At 46.9% G+C, this 20,937-nt stretch overlaps 2 protein-coding genes across 2 annotated transcripts; one reads left to right on the top strand and one right to left on the bottom strand.

Annotated features, from left to right (window-relative positions):
* Positions 1-139: 139 nt before the first annotated feature.
* LOC308675994 (histone H2A type 1-E-like) lies at positions 140-505 on the bottom strand (the record flags this gene model as incomplete). The annotated part of the gene is made up of 1 exon (XM_081341685.1): positions 140-505. One exon carries the CDS (start codon positions 503-505, stop codon positions 140-142), a length of 366 nt encoding a protein of 121 aa, XP_081197811.1.
* Positions 506-2,581: 2,076 nt separating this feature from the next.
* LOC308676863 (transcription initiation factor TFIID subunit 9-like) lies at positions 2,582-20,090 on the top strand. Its single transcript, XM_081342900.1, has 7 exons — positions 2,582-2,673; positions 9,290-9,371; positions 10,313-10,449; positions 12,826-12,960; positions 14,916-14,997; positions 15,991-16,104; positions 19,881-20,090. Exons 1-7 carry the CDS (start codon positions 2,623-2,625, stop codon positions 20,048-20,050), a joined length of 771 nt encoding a protein of 256 aa, XP_081199026.1. The 5' UTR covers positions 2,582-2,622; the 3' UTR covers positions 20,051-20,090.
* The last annotated feature ends 847 nt before the right edge of the window (positions 20,091-20,937 follow it).

The raw sequence follows: 20,937 nt of genomic DNA, 5'->3' as shown, positions 1-20,937 counted from the left end.
CCACTGCAGGATACATTAAAAATATTCCAGGCGTTAGGAAAGGCAACAAGCTCTTTCGTGACTTTGTAAGCGGCTCTGAAAAGAGCCTTGGAGGGGCGTCCAGGTGCTCCAGCTGAGCTGGACTTGGGAAGTCTCGGCTTCAAGTCTTCTTGGGCAGCAGGACGGCCTGGATGTTGGGCAAGACGCCGCCCTGGGCGATGGTGACCCGGCCCAGCAACTTGTTCAGCTCCTCGTCGTTGCGGATGGCCAGCTGCAAGTGGCGCGGGATGATGCGCGTCTTCTTGTTGTCCCGCGCAGCGTTGCCCGCCAGCTCCAGGATCTCGGCCGTCAGGTACTCCAGCACGGCGGCCAGGTAGACCGGAGCGCCGGCGCCCACCCGCTCGGCGTAGTTGCCCTTCCGAAACAGCCGATGCACGCGGCCCACCGGGAACTGCAGCCCGGCCCGGTAGGAGCGAGTCTTGGCCTTCGCTCTGGCTTTGCCGCCCTGCTTGCCCCGTCCGGACATGGTAGCTCTAACAGAGAATAACCCAAAGGCTGGAGTCAAAAGCGAAGTGGGAAACTACCCCGGCGTCCTCCTGCTTTTATATTCGCCGCCGGCTCCTGGGAGGTTGGAAGTGATTGGGCGAGAAGGAAGCCGGTCCTCCAATGAGACGTCGGATGTGTCTTCTTAGCCAATCAGAGAGGGGCTGCTGAAAGTAGCCAATAGGAAAGGCGGCGAGAAGAACGCTAAGGAAACGGTGAAGCTCTTTCTTTTTTTCTTTCCCTTCCCATTTATTCATTCATTCATTTATTTCCCTTCCTCTTTATTTATTTCCCTTCCTTCCTCCCTCCCTCCCTCCCTCCCTGCCTCTTTCTTTCTTTCTTTCTTTCTTTCTTTCTTTCTTTCTTTCTTTCTTTCTTTCTTTCTTTCTTTCTTTCTTTCCTTCCCTTCCTCTTTCTTTCTTTCTTTCTTTCTTTCTTTCTTTCTTTCTTTCTTTCTTTCTTTCTTTCTTTCTTTCTTTCTTTCTTTCTTTCTTTCTTTCTTTCTTTCTTTCTTTCTTTCTTTCTTTCTTTCCCTTCCCTTCCCTTCCCTTCCCTTCCCTTCCTCTTTCTTTCTTTCTTTCTCTTTCTTTCTTTCTTTCTTTCTTTCTTTCTTTCTTTCTTTCTTTCTTTCTTTCTTTCTTTCTTTCTTTCTTTCTTTCTTTCTTTCTTTCTTTCTTTCTTTCTTTCCCTTCTCTTTCTTTCTTTCTTTCTTTCTTTCTTTCTTTCTTTCTTTCTTTCTTTCTTTCTTTCTTTCTCAAGAGGGGGTGGGCTTTGACTTTGGGAAAATGGTAAACCGAGAGTCTAGTTGAATGATGCAATGATTGATTTCTTGCAAAAATGAGCCATACACCCCCCCCAAAAAAAAAAAAATTACAGCGTTAGAAATTTCTGCCCCTTGATTTCATTTTCAGTCTGGCTGAGCAATTGATACACGAAATCCTTGCATGTCAATTTAATAAGCACTAATAAAGAGTTACATTTCAGGATGACTGCATTATTTGCAGGCACATCACAGGACAGGTTAATAATAATAATAATAATAATAATAATAATAATAATAATAATAATAATAATAATAATAATAATAATAATAATAATAATAATAATAATAATAATATAATGGTGATGATGATGATGTTGGAAGGGACCTTGGAGGTCATCTAGTCCAACCCCCTGCTCAGACAATTAATGGTCAAGTACAATTGGCACCAGAATTTCCACTGCTAAAGCAAGGCAGCTGTTAGGTGAGAAAATGGCTGATTTTGCTATATTTTCTTTGTTGTCATGGTGCTTAAGCTAACTGCTGCTGATCTTATGTGCATCATGGGGTCATTAAGCTTCACCCATTGCTTGTCAGAAAGTGGGAAGGTTGCAAATGGCGATCACGTGTTGTAAATACTGATTGCCACAAACCTGAATTTTGATTTGGTGACCATGGGGGTGGGGTGGGGTGGGGAATGCTGTGAGAGTTGTAATTGCAAGGACCAGGTGATATAGGGTATAGGGTCTCCTGCCTGAGCAAGGGGTTGGACTAGATGACCTCTAAGGTCCCTTCCAACATTATTACTACTGTTGTTGCCGCTGCTACTATTATTGTTTTTATTTGGTTTTCCGGGCACAATTGCAGTCATAAGTTGAGGACTAACTTGCAATTGGCTTTCAAGCAGGCAGCAAGAAAGTCTATAGGAAGTGTCGCAATAGCTTCTCTCAACGGCGCATTGGTGGTTCAGTGGTAGAATTCTCGCCTGCCACGCGGGAGGCCCGGGTTCGATTCCCGGCCAATGCAACATGTTTTTGTTTTTCTGCATTTTGATTCGTCGTCTACTCAGTTTGTCCCCGCAGGGTTGAAGGAGCGACAACGTCGGACTACAACTCCCATCGTGTCAGCCGGAGCGGCCGGTGCCCCTGACGGGAGACGCGTGGCAGGAAAGCAGGGAAAGACCTAGCTTCCCAGGCTCCGCTCCAAGCAGGGAGGCATAAAAAGGGAAGGAAAGCCGGCTTCAGTTCCGCGACTGCGCACGCGCCCCGGCGCTTCCGGTGTGGGCGCGGCCGCGCATGCTCCGTCCTCCCCCTCCTCGGCGGAGGCAGCCCGGAGCCGCCATGGAAGCGGGGAAAATGGCGTCGCCCAAGAGCGCCCCGAAGGACGCCCAGGTGGGGCCGGGGAGAAGCCGGGAGGGGGAGAAGCAGCGCCGCCCCTCTCCGCCTCTGCCTCCTCGGCGCTGGCGATGGGCTTTGTAGTCCGCTCAGGGGTGGGTGGGGCGCGGGGGTCTCTCTGCTGCGTCTCCCCCTGCTTGGGAAGGCGGTCTCGGCGGTGGGAAAAGGAGAGAGGAAGTCCAGTTGGTTTCCTGATTTACTCTGCCTCCTTCCTCCCTCCCTCCCTTCCTTCCTTCACATTCCTTCCTTCCTTCCTTCCTTTCCTTCCTTTCTTTACCTCCCTCCCTTCCTCCTTCCTTCCTTCCTTCTTCTTTGCTTCCTTCCTTCCTTCACATTCCTTCCTTCCTTGCTCTTTGCTTGCTTGCTTCCTTCCTTCCTTCTTCCTTCTTTGCTTCCTTCCTTCCTTCACATTCCTTCCTTCCTTCCTTTACCTTCCTTTCTTTACCTCCCTTCCTCCTTCCTTCCTTCCTTCCTTCTCCTTCCTTCCTTCCCTCCCTCCCTCCCTCTCTTTACCTCCCTTCCTTCCTTCCTTCTCCTTCCTTCCTTCTTCTTTGCTTCCTTCCTTCCTTCACATTCCTTCCTTCCTTCCTTTCCTTCCTTTCTTTACCTCCCTCCCTTCCTCCTTCCTTCCTTCTCCTTCCTTCCTTCTTCTTTGCTTCCTTCCTTCCTTCACATTCCTTCCTTCCTTGCTCTTTGCTTGCTTGCTTCCTTCCTTCTTCCTTCTTTGCTTTCTTCCTTCCTTCACATTCCTTCCTTCCTTCCTTTACCTTCCTTCCTTTACCTCCCTTCCTCCTTCCTTCCTTCCTTCCTTCTCCTTCCTTCCTTCCCTCCCTCCCTCTCTTTACCTCCCTTCCTTCCTTCCTTCACCTTCCTTCCTTCTTCTTTGCTTCCTTCCTTCCTTCACATTCCTTCCTTCCTTCCTTCCTTTCTTTACCTACCTCCCTTCCTCCTTCCTTCCTTCCTTCTCCTTCCTTCCTTCTTCTTTGCTTCCTTCCTTCCTTCACATTCCTTCCTTCCTTGCTCTTTGCTTGCTTGCTTGCTTCCTTCCTTCTTCCTTCTTTGCTTTCTTCCTTCCTTCACATTCCTTCCTTCCTTCCTTTACCTTCCTTCCTTTACCTCCCTTCCTCCTTCCTTCCTTCCTTCCTTCTCCTTCCTTCCTTCCCTCCCTCCCTCTCTTTACCTCCCTTCCTTCCTTCCTTCACCTTCCTTCCTTCTTCTTTGCTTCCTTCCTTCCTTCACATTCCTTCCTTCCTTCCTTCCTTTCTTTACCTACCTCCCTTCCTCCTTCCTTCCTTCCTTCTCCTTCCTTCCTTCTTCTTTGCTTCCTTCCTTCCTTCACATTCCTTCCTTCCTTGCTCTTTGCTTGCTTGCTTGCTTCCTTCCTTCTTCCTTCTTTGCTTTCTTCCTTCCTTCACATTCCTTCCTTCCTTCCTTTACCTTCCTTTCTTTACCTCCCTTCCTCCTTCCTTCCTTCTCCTTTCTTCCTTCTTCTTTGCTTCCTTCCTTCCTTCACATTCCTTCCTTCCTTCCTTTACCTTCCTTTCTTTACCTCCCTTCCTCCTTCCTTCCTTCCTTCCTTCTCCTTCCTTCCTTCCCTCCCTCCCTCCCTCTCTTTACCTCCCTTCCTTCCTTCCTTCTCCTTCCTTCCTTCTTCTTTGCTTCCTTCCTTCCTTCACATTCCTTCCTTCCTTCCTTTCTTTACCTCCCTCCCTTCCTCCTTCCTTCCTTCCTTCTCCTTCCTTCCTTCTTCTTTGCTTCCTTCCTTCCTTCACATTCCTTCCTTCCTTGCTCTTTGCTTGCTTGCTTCCTTCCTTCCTTCTTCCTTCTTTGCTTTCTTCCTTCCTTCACATTCCTTCCTTCCTTCCTTTACCTTCCTTTCTTTACCTCCCTTCCTCCTTCCTTCCTTCCTTCCTTCTCCTTCCTTCCTTCCCTCCCTCCCTCCCTCTCTTTACCTCCCTTCCTTCCTTCCTTCTCCTTCCTTCCTTCTTCTTTGCTTCCTTCCTTCCTTCACATTCCTTCCTTCCTTCCTTTCCTTCCTTTCTTTACCTCCCTCCCTTCCTCCTTCCTTCCTTCCTTCTCCTTCCTTCCTTCTTCTTTGCTTCCTTCCTTCCTTCACATTCCTTCCTTCCTTGCTCTTTGCTTGCTTGCTTCCTTCCTTCCTTCTTCCTTCTTTGCTTCCTTCCTTCACATTCCTTCCTTCCTTCCTTTACCTTCCTTTCTTTACCTCCCTTCCTCCTTCCTTCCTTCCTTCCTTCTCCTTCCTTCCTTCCCTCCCTCCCTCCCTCTCTTTACCTCCCTTCCTTCCTTCCTTCTCCTTCCTTCCTTCTTCTTTGCTTCCTTCCTTCCTTCACATTCCTTCCTTCCTTCCTTTCCTTCCTTTCTTTACCTCCCTCCCTTCCTCCTTCCTTCCTTCCTTCTCCTTCCTTCCTTCTTCTTTGCTTCCTTCCTTCCTTCACATTCCTTCCTTCCTTGCTCTTTGCTTGCTTGCTTCCTTCCTTCTTCCTTCTTTGCTTTCTTCCTTCCTTCACATTCCTTCCTTCCTTCCTTTACCTTCCTTCCTTTACCTCCCTTCCTCCTTCCTTCCTTCCTTCCTTCTCCTTCCTTCCTTCCCTCCCTCCCTCTCTTTACCTCCCTTCCTTCCTTCCTTCACCTTCCTTCCTTCTTCTTTGCTTCCTTCCTTCCTTCACATTCCTTCCTTCCTTCCTTCCTTTCTTTACCTACCTCCCTTCCTCCTTCCTTCCTTCCTTCTCCTTCCTTCCTTCTTCTTTGCTTCCTTCCTTCCTTCACATTCCTTCCTTCCTTGCTCTTTGCTTGCTTGCTTGCTTCCTTCCTTCTTCCTTCTTTGCTTTCTTCCTTCCTTCACATTCCTTCCTTCCTTCCTTTACCTTCCTTCCTTTACCTCCCTTCCTCCTTCCTTCCTTCCTTCCTTCTCCTTCCTTCCTTCCCTCCCTCCCTCTCTTTACCTCCCTTCCTTCCTTCCTTCACCTTCCTTCCTTCTTCTTTGCTTCCTTCCTTCCTTCACATTCCTTCCTTCCTTCCTTCCTTTCTTTACCTACCTCCCTTCCTCCTTCCTTCCTTCCTTCTCCTTCCTTCCTTCTTCTTTGCTTCCTTCCTTCCTTCACATTCCTTCCTTCCTTGCTCTTTGCTTGCTTGCTTGCTTCCTTCCTTCTTCCTTCTTTGCTTTCTTCCTTCCTTCACATTCCTTCCTTCCTTCCTTTACCTTCCTTTCTTTACCTCCCTTCCTCCTTCCTTCCTTCTCCTTTCTTCCTTCTTCTTTGCTTCCTTCCTTCCTTCACATTCCTTCCTTCCTTCCTTTACCTTCCTTTCTTTACCTCCCTTCCTCCTTCCTTCCTTCCTTCCTTCTCCTTCCTTCCTTCCCTCCCTCCCTCCCTCTCTTTACCTCCCTTCCTTCCTTCCTTCTCCTTCCTTCCTTCTTCTTTGCTTCCTTCCTTCCTTCACATTCCTTCCTTCCTTCCTTTCTTTACCTCCCTCCCTTCCTCCTTCCTTCCTTCCTTCTCCTTCCTTCCTTCTTCTTTGCTTCCTTCCTTCCTTCACATTCCTTCCTTCCTTGCTCTTTGCTTGCTTGCTTCCTTCCTTCCTTCTTCCTTCTTTGCTTTCTTCCTTCCTTCACATTCCTTCCTTCCTTCCTTTACCTTCCTTTCTTTACCTCCCTTCCTCCTTCCTTCCTTCCTTCCTTCTCCTTCCTTCCTTCCCTCCCTCCCTCCCTCTCTTTACCTCCCTTCCTTCCTTCCTTCTCCTTCCTTCCTTCTTCTTTGCTTCCTTCCTTCCTTCACATTCCTTCCTTCCTTCCTTTCTTTACCTCCCTCCCTCCCTTCCTCCTTCCTTCCTTCCTTCTCCTTCCTTCCTTCTTCTTTGCTTCCTTCCTTCCTTCACATTCCTTCCTTCCTTGCTCTTTGCTTGCTTGCTTCCTTCCTTCCTTCTTCCTTCTTTGCTTTCTTCCTTCCTTCACATTCCTTCCTTCCTTCCTTTACCTTCCTTTCTTTACCTCCCTTCCTCCTTCCTTCCTTCTCCTTTCTTCCTTCTTCTTTGCTTCCTTCCTTCCTTCACATTCCTTCCTTCCTTCCTTTACCTTCCTTTCTTTACCTCCCTTCCTCCTTCCTTCCTTCCTTCCTTCTCCTTCCTTCCTTCCTTCCCTCCCTCCCTCCCTCTCTTTACCTCCCTTCCTTCCTTCCTTCTCCTTCCTTCCTTCTTCTTTGCTTCCTTCCTTCACATTCCTTCCTTCCTTCCTTCCTTTCTTTACCTCCCTCCCTTCCTCCTTCCTTCCTTCCTTCTCCTTCCTTCCTTCTTCCTTCATTGCTTTCTTCCTTCCTTCACATTCCTTCCTTCCTTCCTTTACCTTCCTTTCTTTACCTCCCTTCCTCCTTCCTTCCTTCTCCTTTCTTCCTTCTTCTTTGCTTCCTTCCTTCCTTCACATTCCTTCCTTCCTTCCTTTACCTTCCTTTCTTTACCTCCCTTCCTCCTTCCTTCCTTCCTTCCTTCTCCTTCCTTCCTTCCTCCCTCCCTCCCTCTCTTTACCTCCCTTCCTTCCTTCCTTCTCCTTCCTTCCTTCTTCTTTGCTTCCTTCCTTCCTTCACATTCCTTCCTTCCTTCCTTCCTTCCTTTCTTTACCTACCTCCCTTCCTCCTTCCTTCCTTCCTTCTCCTTCCTTCCTTCTTCCTTCTTTGCTTCCTTCCTTCCTTCACATTCCTTCCTTCCTTCCTTTACCTTCCTTTCTTTACCTCCCTTCCTCCTTCCTTCCTTCCTTCCTTCTCCTTCCTTCCTTCCCTCCCTCCCTCCCTCTCTTTACCTCCCTTCCTTCCTTCCTTCTCCTTCCTTCCTTCTTCTTTGCTTCCTTCCTTCCTTCACATTCCTTCCTTCCTTCCTTCCTTTCTTTACCTACCTCCCTTCCTCCTTCCTTCCTTCCTTCTCCTTCCTTCCTTCTTCTTTGCTTCCTTCCTTCCTTCACATTCCTTCCTTCCTTGCTCTTTGCTTGCTTGCTTCCTTCCTTCCTTCTTCCTTCTTTGCTTCCTTCCTTCCTTCACATTCCTTCCTTCCTTCCTTTACCTTCCTTTCTTTACCTCCCTTCCTCCTTCCTTCCTTCCTTCCTTCTCCTTCCTTCCTTCCCTCCCTCCCTCCCTCTCTTTACCTCCCTTCCTTCCTTCCTTCTCCTTCCTTCCTTCTTCTTTGCTTCCTTCCTTCCTTCACATTCCTTCCTTCCTTGCTCTTTGCTTGCTTGCTTCCTTCCTTCTTCCTTCTTTGCTTTCTTCCTTCCTTCACATTCCTTCCTTCCTTCCTTTACATTCCTTCCTTCCTTCCTCTTAGCTTGCTTCCTTCCTTCCTTCCTTCTCCTTCCTTCTTCTTTGCTTCCTTCCTTCACATTCCTTCCTTCCTTCTTCTTTGCTTGCTTGCTTGCTTCCTTCCTTTTCCTTCCTTCCTTCTTCCTCCCTCCCTCCCTTTACCTCCCTCCCTCCCTCCCTTCCTTCCTTCCTTCCTTCCTTCCTTCCTTCCTTCCTTCCTTCCCATTCCTTCCTTCCTTTCATCCTTTACATTCCTTCTCTCTCTCCCTCCCATCCATCTCCCTTATTTTCTTCTACCTCCTTCTTTCTTCCCTTACTTTCATTTCTCCCTCCCTTCTATTGTCCTTCCTTCCTCCCTGCCGTGTTTTCTTTCCTTCCTCCCTCCGTCCCTCCTTTCCTTCTATTGCTCTTCCTTCTTTCCTTCTACATCCTTCCGTCTTCCCTCCCTCCCTCCCTCCACTGTGGCTGCTGGGTTGTCCTTTCCTCCCTCTTTCTAAGGGGCTGCTGCTCACCCCTTTGCACCCTCTGACTGCAACCCGAGGGAGGCAGGTTTCAGGTGTACAGGATGGTTGCCAGTCCGAGGATGGGCTTTAAAGAAACACCTTTTAAGCTTTCAAGCCCTCGGGGGCCTGATTCAGACCAGGTGCCCCTTGGAAGATCTGCCCTCTCCCTTTTCCTGACCGATTGTCCAAGGTGGCTCAAGCAGAGCCGGCTTCTTTCAAGCACTCCAGCCACGAGCAACGTACCAAAACTGGACAAATGGAAAAGGAGGGTCAGAGATCTAAAGTATTCGGCGGCAGGAAGAAGAAAGGAGTAGAGAAGAAAATCTAGAGAGAAGCTTTCAAACTCGGTTTAGTCTTCAGAAGGGACGCGGTGTGGCTCAGTGGGTTAGGACGCTGAGCTTTTTGATCAGAAGGTCGGCAGTTTGGCGGGTTGAATCCCGAGTGCCGCGTAACAGAGCGAGCGCCTGTTATGCGTCCCAGCTTCTGCTAACCTAGCAGTTCGAAAGCACGTAAAAATGCAAGTAGAAAAATAGGGACCACTCCGGTGGGAAGGCAACAGCGTTCCGTGCACCTTTGGCGTCTAGTCATGCCGGCCACATGACCACAGAGACGTCCTCGGACAAGCGCTGGCTCTTCGGCTTTGAAACGGAGATGAGCACCGGCCCCTAGAGTCGGAAACGACTAGCACGCATGTGCGGGGGAACCTTTACCTTTTCAGAGGCCAAGAAACGTTAGGAAAAGGAACTGGTCAAAAGTCTGTTTGCGTCGCCGTTGTTGCTGTGCAGTGCCTGACTACTTCGTTCTGTTGCGCAGGTGATGGCCCAGATCCTAAAAGATACGGGAATTTCCGAGTATGAACCGCGGGTTATAAATCAGATGTTGGAATTCGCATACAGTAAGTGACCCCGGGGTCGCCTCTGCGTGTTCGTACACCGCCCTGGTTGGTCACTCTTTCCCGTGGAGGCAGAACCCACAATAACGGATTCCCTTTCAAAAACATCGGAGCGGAGTCTGTCTCCTTGAGCAGCTTGAGCTTAGATGCCCTAAATAATCCCAAATAAACTAGGGTGCCCGGACTTTCTACCACAAAATAAAAAGAGGCGGTAGGAGTGCCGGGGAGACCAACATTTCAATGCTATTATAGCCTTTCTAGAGAAGCGGCCTCTGCGAAAACCTTTCCTTGTGGGACACGATGAGTTTTCCAGAAGGGGCCTGATCTGTTTCTCAGTGCCGTTGTAACATTGAACAGTCACTAAACAAATGGCTGCCGAGGACTGTATCCTCCTTGTGTTCCTTTGGCATTGTTTATTTTATTCTGTTATTTTACTTCTGTTCCGTTTACACTGCTTTTGTTCATTTTTTTCCTTTCCTTTCCTTCCTTCCTTCTTTCTTTCTTTCTTTCTTTCTTTCTTTCTTTCTTTCTTTCTTTCTTTCTTTCTTTCTTTCTCTCTTTCTTTCTTTCTTTTTTTCTTTCTCCCTTCCTCCCTCTCTTTTTCTTTCTTTCTTTCTTTCTTTCTTTCTTTCTTTCTTTCTTTCTTTCTTTCTTTCTTCCTCCCTTCCTCCCTTCCTCCCTCTCTTTTTCTTTCTTTCTTTCTTTCTTTCTTTCTTTCTTTCTTTCTTTCTTTCTTTCTTTCTTTCTTTCTTTCTTTCTTTCTTTCTTTCTTTCTTTCTTTCTTTCTTTCTTCCTTTCATTCTTCCTTTCATTCCTAGAGCAGCCCTACAAATGCCACTGAAATTATAGTGACTCGATTTATGGGAATCCTTAACTGTTTGTGATAGTGGCGAATCTCTGCCGTCTCCCTTTTTCATCTGCTTTTTTTTGTTTCCCGGAAAAAGGATACGTGACGACGATCCTGGAAGACGCGAAAATTTATTCCAGCCATGCCAAAAAGTCAAGCGTCGATGCGGATGACGTGAGGTTGGCCATCCAGTGCCGGACAGACCAGTCGTTCACTTCTCCACCGCCCAGAGACGTATGCTTTTCAAATCTTTTTCATTCCACTCTTGCCTTAGGCTGGGGACATGGAATTACTGTTTTGGGGAAGGCGTGTCTATGGAGATTCTCAGTCATCCAGGTCATAGTTATGGCAAAGGTGCCTTTTTTCACGAGGCAACTGGAATTTCTCGTTTTTCTTTGAAGACGTTTTGCTTCTCAGCCAAGAAACGTCTTCAGCTCTGACTGGATGGTGGGGAACGGAAGGATTTATACTCCTTGCAGACAGCTGGTCATTTGCATTCTTTTGGAGAGCCGTTGAGGCCACTTGGAGGTTTATCTGTGACCTCAGGATCACCTGAGTGGTGCAAACGGGTGTGGAGCCTTCTTGGAACTGCTGAAAGGGCCGTGTTGTAGACTGGAGATTGATGGTGCCGTGCCCTTCCCCCTCTGTTGAGGGAGGGCTGTTCAGTTTTGACCTAGACAGCCTCTTTGACCCCTCTTTCAAAGCAGCGGTCCTCTCTGTCAGCAAAGTCCACATTTTGGACAGAAGAGGACAACACAGCCCATTCAGTAGTTCCAAGAAGGCTCCACACCTGTTTGTACCACTCAGGTGAGCCTGAGGACAGGAAAAAAAACTGCAAGTGGCCTCAACAGTCCTCTAAAAGAATGAAAATGACCAGCTGTCTGCAAGGAGTATAAATCCTTCCATTCCCCACCATCCAAGTCAGAACCTGAGGAAGCTTCTGGGATGAGAAGCGAAAAGTCTTCAGAGAAAAACAACGAAAGTCCAGTTACCTCCTGAAAAAAAGCATCTTTGGGATTTTGGGAAGGAGGGAACTGCAAGCAGAGCTTCCGAGAAAGCCTCAGAAGGACCTTGGCCCCATGAACCCGGCACCCTACAGGCAGTCCTCAGTTTATGACCAGAATAGAGCCTGCCCCATGCAGTCATAAGTCGGGATTGTCATAAAGTGGACCACCAACCTGATCTTTAGGAACCTTTTTTTTTTTGGCGGCGGTCTTTAAGCGAATTGATAGTTGTTAAGCAACGCCCTTGTTTCCTGTAGGGCATTTTTGCCAAAAACCGGAAGTAACCTTTGTTGTTTGTTTCTTTTTGGGGGAAAAAATGCCATAAGTCACAATTGTGTGGCTATGGGACACTGCAAACGCCATAAATGTGAGCCGGAGTTGCTGATCACCCAAAATGTGGTTATCTGACCACGAGGCCCAGTCAACCCTCAGAACTTTGGAACCGGGTCATAAGTACCTTTTGGGGGAACCTGTTGTAATCTTGAACGGTCAGTTAAGCGGCTGGTGGTAAATTGAGGACTACGCGTAAATACTTTTTTAGTGGTAGACTGGCTGTGGAGAAGCAACTAGGCCAGGGGTCTTCAAACTTGGCCCTTTGATGACTTCTGGACTTCAACTCCCAGAATTCCTCAGCCAGCGTGCCTGGCTGAGGAATTCTGGGAGTTGAAGTTCACAAGCAGGGGTCTTCAAACTTCGCCCTTTGATGACTTGTGGACTTCAACTCCCAGAATTCTTTGGCCAGAGTGCCTGACTGAGGAATTCTGGGAGTTGAAGTCCACAAGTCATCAAAGGGCCAAGTTTGAAGACCCCTGAACTAGGCAGAAGCAGACAAGCTAGCTTGGGATGGATCCCAGATCCCAGGCTGTAATTGGATAGGAAAGGGACGTACTGCTTCCAAAGGGAACGTTGGGAATTGGATCCTAATTTTCAGTGAAAAGTCCTAGTAGTAGCTAGTAGATCACAAATTAAATATGAGCCAGCCGTGTGTGGCGGCAGCAGCCAAAAAGGCCAACGCAGTCCTAGGCTCCATCAACAGAGGGATAGAGTCAAGATCATGTGAAGTGTTAATACCACTTTACAATGCCTTGGTAAGGCCACACCTGGAATATGGCATCCAGTTTTGGTCACCACGATATAAAAAAAGACGTTGAGACTCTAGAAAGTGCAGAGAAGAGCAACCAAGATGATTAGAGGCTAAAACATACAAAGAATGGTTGCTGGAATTGGGTAGGTCCAGTTTAATGAAGAGAAGGACTAGGGGTGACATGATAGCAGTGTTCCAATATCTCAGGGGCTGCCCCAAAGAAGCGGGAGTCAAGCTATCCTCCAGAGTACCTGAAGGCAGGAGAAGAAGCAACGGATGGAAACTCATCAAGGAGAGAAGCAACTTATTGATCATTTTCTGACAGTGAGGACAATCAATCAATGGAAGGGCTTGCCTGCAGAAGCTGTGGTTGCTCCAAAGCTGGAGGCCTTTAAGAAGAGACTGGACAGCCATTTGTCTGAAATGGTCTAGGCCAGGTCTCCTGCCTGAGCAGGGGGTTGGACTAGAGGACCTCCCAGGTTCCTTTCAACCTTATTGTTCTCTTGTCTCTGTGTCCCACAGTTTTTGCTGGACATTGCAAGGCAGAAAAACCAAACCCCGTTGCCTTTGATTAAACCCTACTCGGGACCAAGATTGCCTCCAGACCGATACTGCCTGACGGCTCCAAATTATAGGCTGAAGTCTTTGCAGAAAAAGGTAAGGGCATTTACTAAAATGGACCCTTTTTGTGTGGCTGGCAGAAATCCAGATTTACCTCATGAACGGCGTTTCCTTCTGTGGGGTGGAAAATGTCCTTAAAAAGCTAGCGTTTAGAATCATGGCCCGTCCCCCTGTTTATAGCTTCTTGGTTTAATCATTTAGGCCAGCATTCTGGCTGGGGGAATTCTGGGAGTTGAAGTCCGCGCATCTTAAAAAGTGGCCGCGCTTGAAAAAGAAAACGACGACACAGATTTAAACCAACTTCCCAGAGAAGCTTTTTACACAATTTGTATTCTTGAGAGGGAATTTTCCCAGCCTGGCGGGCTCCACGTCGGATGGACTTCAATTCCCATCATCCTCCAGACTGGGAAAATGGACATGAGTCTGGCGGGGCCCTGCTTAAGGAAAGCTGCGTTAGCGTTTTCTTCAGATCCTGACCCGAAGTCCCTTGAGCTCGGAAGGGATGTGTGAATGTCGAGTGGGGAGATCTTAATTACTGTTGGGATTAACCATTAATTAAGTGGTGAATGCTCCAACACTGGAAGTTTTTAAGAAGAGCCTGGACAGCCATTTGTCTGAAATGGTCTAGGCGGGTTTCCTGTCTGAGCAGGGGGTTGGACTAGATGACCTCCAAGGTCCCTTCCAAATTTATTATTGTTGTTGTTTTGTTGTTTTGTTTTGTTATTCTAATAATTCTCATTCTAATTCTAACAACAACAACAATAATATAACCTGCCGGTTTGCCTTTTGTGCTCTATATTCTTCATCCCGGATTCGCAGGGTGAACCCATAGAAAATAGGGGTGCAGAATGAGGCCTCTGGCCAGGAGGACAGGCTAGCCCGGCCTTATGCTGCACAGCCTCTCTCTGCTTTTCCTTCTTTTGTGGTCGAAGCTTCTCAAAATATACAGTTTCCCCAAAAGTAAGGCCTATACCAACAACAAGCCCTAGCTTGATTTTTGGGGGGTGGGCCTAATATAAGCCCTACCCCAAAAATAAGCCCTAGTTTTGGGGTGAGGTGCACACCCAAAATTCAAGCTAGGGCGGGAGCAGGGGTGTGGAGATGCGGCCAGACCTCTCCTCGCTGGCCCACTTCTGAGGCCTCTTCTGCAGCCAGGCCTGCATTTCTCAGTCACGCGGCTTTTCGGAAGGCCTCTGCTGTCAAGAACTGAGCTATCGGTTCAATCCCTAGCTCGGTACTCGGCTGCTTAGGCCTTCTGGAAAGGCCTGACTGCAAGACGCAGACCCAAATACAGCTGCAGAACTTCAGTTCCAGAAAAAGTGGACCAGTTGGGTGGAGCTGTCACTGCTGGAGGTGAGCTAAGGCCTACCCTGAAAATAGGACCTGTTGCCTCTTTTGGAGGCAAAAAAAGAAGACCCGGTCTTATTTTTGGGGAAACATGGTAGGTAGTCCTTGACTTACGACCGCAGTTGAGCACAATTGAGGAAGAAACACCAAAACAGGGGAAACAAAGTGGTCAGCCCATCCTCAGCTTTCCATCCTCCTGCAAAAACAAGCCTCCATATTTATGCCTTGTCTTCCTTTTAAATAAGCTGGTCCTCGTCTTACGACCACAATGGAGCCCAACTTTTTTTTTGTCGCCAAGCGAGACGTTCAGTGAATTTTGCCCCATTTTGCGACCTTCCCCGCCACCTCCCTTGTTAAGCGAATCCCTGAAGTTGTGAAGTTAAAGGGGGATCGATCACGTCACACACACACACACACACACATCGGGATGCTGCGATTGTCATAACTACGAGTCATTTTGCCCCAGAGTCTGAATTTTGATCTCAGGACCCATGCGGGAACGCCAAAACGGTCGTAAATGTGAAAAACAATCCTAGGTCCCTTTTTTCCGGAGCTGTTGCAATGTCAAATGGTCAATAAATGAACTGTTGTAATTCGAGGTTTTGCAATTTCGACCGACTCTTGGTTCTGATTTTTCCCCCCAGGTCTCGTCGTCTGCTGGGAGGATCACCGTGCCCCGGCTGAGTGTTGGCGCCGTCAGCAGCCGACCTAGCACACCCACCTTAGGTAAGTCGCCCCTCCATTTTTTTGAGGGGGGGAGAAGGGGGGGCCGTCTGCTCCTGGCTTTCCAGCTGTTCCTTTTCTCTACTCCCTTTCCCTTCCTCAGAGCCCTTGTCTTTTTATATGTGGCTATTCCATGGTGCTTCACCAGGTGGCAGCAACACCTTGCCAAGCTTGGCTGATCTAGCCGGCTTGGATCTTTTAATACCGGGATGGGAGACCACCAGGAGTTTTACAAAACAAATATACACACAGACAAAAAAAGACAACAACAACCCACTTCGGAAGAAGAAGAGCAGAAAACTGTTGTGGTGTCTTGCTTGCCTCTTGTGCCTGTCGAGCGTCCAGCTTCCGCCAGTTTTTCTCTTCGTCTGGTTTACTCTCCTGCTCGAGCGGGGGGGGGGGGGTTGGACTAGAGGACCTCCAAGGTCCCTTCCAGCTCTATTCTGATTGATTGATTGGTATGGTATGGTATAGGCCAGGGGTAGGCAACCTCGGCTCTTTTATGACTCATGGACTTCAACTCCCAGAATTCCTGAGTCAGCATAGCTGACTCAGGAATTCTGGGAGTTGAAGTCCATGAGTCATAAAAGAGCCGAGGTTGCCGACCCGTGGTATAGGCCCATTTCAGACAAATGGCTATCCAGTCTCTTCTTAAAAACTTCCAGCGTTGGAGCAATTCAGCGCTTCTGGAGGCAGGTTGAAATTGAAATTGAAATTGGAAAAAAAAAGTAAATCGACCTAATAAAGAATATACACAATTAACCCACCGAAGTGTACTAAATAGATAAAACCAGCAGGTGAGCAAGCAAGCTGATTGGGTTGGTGGGGAGGGGCTTGGCTGGGGAGGCTGGATTTTTCTCAGCCTTATGGAGCCTGGAGTCCTGTGTTTGCCAGCGATGGGGTGGGTGGGTGGGTGTCTTCTTGGCTCTCCTTTGCTGCCGTTCCGGTCTGACCTGCCCCCCCCCCTCGTATGGTTGTTTTTTTCCCCATTTGCAGGACCCTCTTCGGCACAGGCGGTGTCCGTTTCGGCCAAGGTCGGGGCTCCCGTCTCGCTAACCGGACAGAGGTTTACCGTCCAGATCCCCACCTCTCAAACATCTGTAAAATCAGGTGAGGGGGTTTTGAGTGTTATTTTGAGGAGGGGGGGCTGGGAGAAGAAGGGAGAAGGCGGTGGGGTGGACACCCCCCCCCCCCCCCCCGTGACCCTGTCCTGAGCTTGAAATGGTTCTCTCACTTCTGCCTTCCTTTGGTTCTCCTCGAGAGAAAACATAGGAAACACCTTAAGGGTATTTTTTATTTTATTTTATTATTTTATATTATTTTGTTTTATTTATTTAATTTATTTTTTATTTTATTTTATTTATTTATTTTATTTATTTTACTTTTTTATTTTATTCTATTTTTTATTTTATTTTTATTTTATTTTTATTTTATTATTTTATGTTATTTTGTTTTATTTATTTTATTTATTTATTTTTATTTTATTTTATTTATTTTATTTACTATTTTATATTATTTTATTTTTTTATTTTTTTATTATTTTATATTATTTTATTTTATTTTTATTTATTTTTTATTTTATTTTATTTATTTTATTTATTTTACTTTTATTATTTTATTTTTTATTTTATTTTATTTTATATTATTTTGTTTTATTTATTTATTTTTTATTTTATTTTATTTTATGATTTTATTTTATTTTATTTTTATTTTATTTATTTTATTTTAATTTTATATTTTATTTTATTTAAAAAAATATTTTATTTTATATTATTTTGTTTTATTTTATTTTATTATTTTATTTTTATTTTTATTTTATGATTTTATTTTATTTCAATTTTTTTCTTCTCTTCTTCTCTTCTCTTCTCTTCTCTTCTCTTCTCTTCTCTTCTCTTCTCTTCCCTTCCCTTCTTTTTTTTCTTTTGTTCTCTTCCTTTTCTTTTCACGTATTTTATTAGTTTTTCTATCCTTACAATTCATTTGTGCTTATTGAACAACGTGTTATTATTATTTTTTGCTTAGTCCTAGGGCGTTTCCATTTTCTTATGGAGTCCTTTAATAGTAATTTTGATCTGAATCAACCTGGAGCCCATTATAAGAGGGATGGAGATTTTTTTTTTTTGTTTGCATTACTTTATCCGGGAAAGAAAGTGGGTGGAGACATTCTGGGAGAAGCACAGGAACCTCGTAATCCTGGATCTACGAAAGAAATAAAGGGGTTCACGTCAGCTCTGCTCAGACCGAACCAAAACATAAAAGCTGTCTTTTAAATCCAGGCTCTCATCCCGTCAGCTTGAAGAGGGCTGGACTTCAACGCCCAGAATTCCCCAGCCATCACGGCTGTCCAGCCTTCTTCAAGCCGTCAAGGTTGAGAAAAGCAGTTTTCGTATCTTGTACAATCCCAGAAAAAGTGGTTTAGCTCTGTCTGCCATGGTCCACGTGGGGTGTGTTACTTAAGAGTGTACAGGTGGTCCTCAACACACAACTGCAGCACGGCCTCCCATTAGGGTTACATGTCATCGATCAATCAGAATAGACTTGGAAGGGAGCGTGGAGGTCTTCTAGTCCTCATGGTTGTAAAATAAATTGGTTCGCACACCCAATCCAATATTACCTCTTTTTTTTTTGCGGTCGTTCTTAAGCAAACTTGGCGGTTGTAAAGCGGTTGCTGTGGTCATTAAGGGAGCCAGTGGTTTGCTCTGGGCGTGGTTTTGCCGAAAACGGGAAATTGGTGCTAGTTTACAGCAAAACCATCGTAAAATGAGGTCATGTGGTCCCCTCGACAGTGCAAATGGCTGTTTAAATGTATCCGTCTTGCCAAGGGCCCAAATTTGGAACGAGTGAACGTGGAAAGGGCCCAGCTGTCGAATCCTGGTCATAAGCCACTCGGTGAGCAGAAGTCGAGGATCTGAGTCCTCGTTTTACCGACCTGGGAAGGAAAGGCAGGAAGGAAACGAACGAACGAGAAGGGAGGAAGGGCAGTAGCAATAGACTTATATACCACTTCACAATGCCTTGGAGCCCTAAGTGGTTTACAGAATCAGCCTCTTGCCCCCAACAATCTGGGTCCTCATTTTACGAAGGAAGGAAGGAAGGAAGGAAGGAAGGAAGGAAGGAAGGAAGGAAGGAAGGAAGGAAGGGCGGGCAGTAGCAATAGACTTATATACCACTTCACAATGCCTTGGAGCCTTAAGTGGTTTACAGAATCAGCCTCTTGCCCCCAACAATCTGGGTCCTCATTTTACGAAGGAAGGAAGGAAGGAAGGAAGGAAGGAAGGAAGGAAGGAAGGAAGGAAGGAAGGGCAGTAGCAATAGACTTATATACCACTTCACAATGCCTTGCAGTCCTCTCTAAGTGGTTTACAGAATCAGCCTCTTGCCTCCAACAATCTGGGTCCTAATTTTACCGACCTGGGAAGGAAGGAAGGAAGGGAGGGAGGGAGGAAGGAAGGGCAGTAGCAATAGACTTATGTACCACTTATATACCAGTAGCAATAGACTTATATACCACTTCACAATGCCTTGCAGCCCTCTCTAAGTGGATTACAGAATCAGCCTCTTGCTTCCAACAATCTGGGTCCTCATTTTACGAAGGAAGGAAGGAAGGAAGGAAGGAAGGAAGGAAGGAAGGAAGCAATAGACTTATATACCACTTCACAATGCCTTGCAGTCCTCTCTAAGTGGTTTACAGAATCAGCCTCTTGCCTCCAACAATCTGGGTCCTCATTTTACGAAGGAAGGAAGGAAGGAAGGAAGGAAGGAAGGAAGGAAGGAAGGAAGGAAGGAAGGAAGGAAGGGCAGTAGCAATAGACTTATATACCACTTCACAATGCCTTGCAGTCCTCTCTAAGTGGTTTACAGAATCAGCCTCTTGCCTCCAACAATCTGGGTCCTAATTTTACCGACCTGGGAAGGAAGGAAGGAAGGGAGGGAGGGAGGAAGGAAGGGCAGTAGCAATAGACTTATGTACCACTTATATACCAGTAGCAATAGACTTATATACCACTTCACAATGCCTTGCAGCCCTCTCTAAGTGGATTACAGAATCAGCCTCTTGCTTCCAACAATCTGGGTCCTCATTTTACGAAGGAAGGAAGGAAGGAAGGAAGGAAGGAAGCAATAGACTTATATACCACTTCACAATGCCTTGCAGTCCTCTCTAAGTGGTTTACAGAATCAGCCTCTTGCCTCCAACAATCTGGGTCCTAATTTTACCGACCTGGGAAGGAAGGAAGGGAGGGAGGGAGGGAGGGAGGGAGGAAGGGCAGTAGCAATAGACTTATGTACCACTTATATACCACTTATATACCAGTAGCAATAGACTTATATACCACTTCACAATGCCTTGCAGTCCTCTCTAAGTGGATTACAGAATCAGCCTCTTGCTTCCAACAATCTGGGTCCTCATTTTACGAAGGAAGGAAGGAAGGAAGGAAGGAAGGAAGGAAGGAAGGAAGGAAGGAAGGAAGGAAGCAATAGACTTATATACCACTTCACAATGCCTTGCAGTCCTCTCTAAGTGGTTTACAGAATCAGCCTCTTGCCTCCAACAATCTGGGTCCTAATTTTACCGACCTGGGAAGGAAGGAAGGGAGGGAGGGAGGGAGGGAGGGAGGAAGGGCAGTAGCAATAGACTTATGTACCACTTATATACCACTTATATACCAGTAGCAATAGACTTATATACCACTTCACAATGCCTTGCAGTCCTCTCTAAGTGGTTTACAGAATCAGCCTCTTGCCCCCAACAATCTGGGTCCTCGTTTTACCGACCTAGGAAGGACTGAAGGCCGAGTCAACTATATATATAAAAAACCTCCATCTCGTGTTTTGTGTGCGTCTGCTTGATCCTTGCTTTCCCTCTCTCTCTCTCTCTCTCTCCCCAGTCGCCCCCACCACCCCCACCGTCCAGAACGTCCTGATCAACCCTTCGCTGATCGGCTCCAAGAACATCCTCATCACCACCAACATGGTCTCCTCCCAGAGCACCGTGGGCGAGATGCCCAACGTCTTGAAGCGCAAGCACGAGGAAGAGGAGGATTACGACGCCTTATGAGCTCCCGTGGGGGGGACCAGCTTTCGCCCCCACACTCAGCACCCCCCCCCCCAAAACGCGCTCCTTCCAAAATCTTGTGCCAAACCAGGCCTGGCCAACAGAGATGCATTTTCAACCTGGGACACACCCCAAATTTAAAAAGGTCCACCTTGGCGTTGTTGGGTCCTTTGGCCATCCTTTTCCCCAAAAATTACGCTCCAGGGACCCTGAGCTGTTTGCAGGCAGGAGAGGTGTGTGTGTGTGTGTGTGTGTTGTGGGCTCTCCAAGGAGGAGGAACTGAAGCCCCCCCCCATCCCCCTTGTAAAAAAGACAGTGCTGTGCTGTGGTTTTAGCTAGGAAGATAAAACTGCATTTATCTGTCTTCCATCTTGCTTGGAAGGGGAGGAAATTTGACTACGGAGCTGCTGGGTTCAGGCAAAATCGCAGTTTCGTTTTTTGTCGTTTGAAGTCCCCCCCCCCCCATGTGGCAGAAAGCCCCCTCCACTATCTCCTGTGCGTTTGTGTGTTAAGTCATCCATCATTTCTGGCTGAGACCAGACTGACAAAGGAGAGGAAGTCGTGTCCCCCCCCTCGTTTGGTGCTTTGTTTTCTGAAAAGGACAGAACATTTGGCGTTGCATCCCCCCCCCCCCCCCCGAAGAGGACAAGGCCTTACTGTTGCTTGCAAGGATTGTCAACTTAGGCCTGGCTGCAAAACATGTGTCCCCCCCCCCTTTCCCCGTTCTTTTGTAGGTCACTGCTGCGAACAGCACAATTTCTATTTCTTTGAGAGCTCTGTTCTAAATTAAACATTTCCCCCCCCCCCCGAGGAATAATGCAACGGAGATGTTTGGGTTTTTTTCCTCCCCCCCCCAGAAGAGCTGGGACTGATTTGGTGTTTTTTTGTGT

Source organism: Vipera berus (genome assembly GCF_964194415.1).
Source record: "Vipera berus genome assembly, chromosome: W".
Classification (NCBI taxonomy): domain Eukaryota; kingdom Metazoa; phylum Chordata; class Lepidosauria; order Squamata; family Viperidae; genus Vipera; species Vipera berus.
Note: the sequence above shows the minus strand (reverse complement) of the source record. Positions and strands in the feature narration are given on the sequence as shown.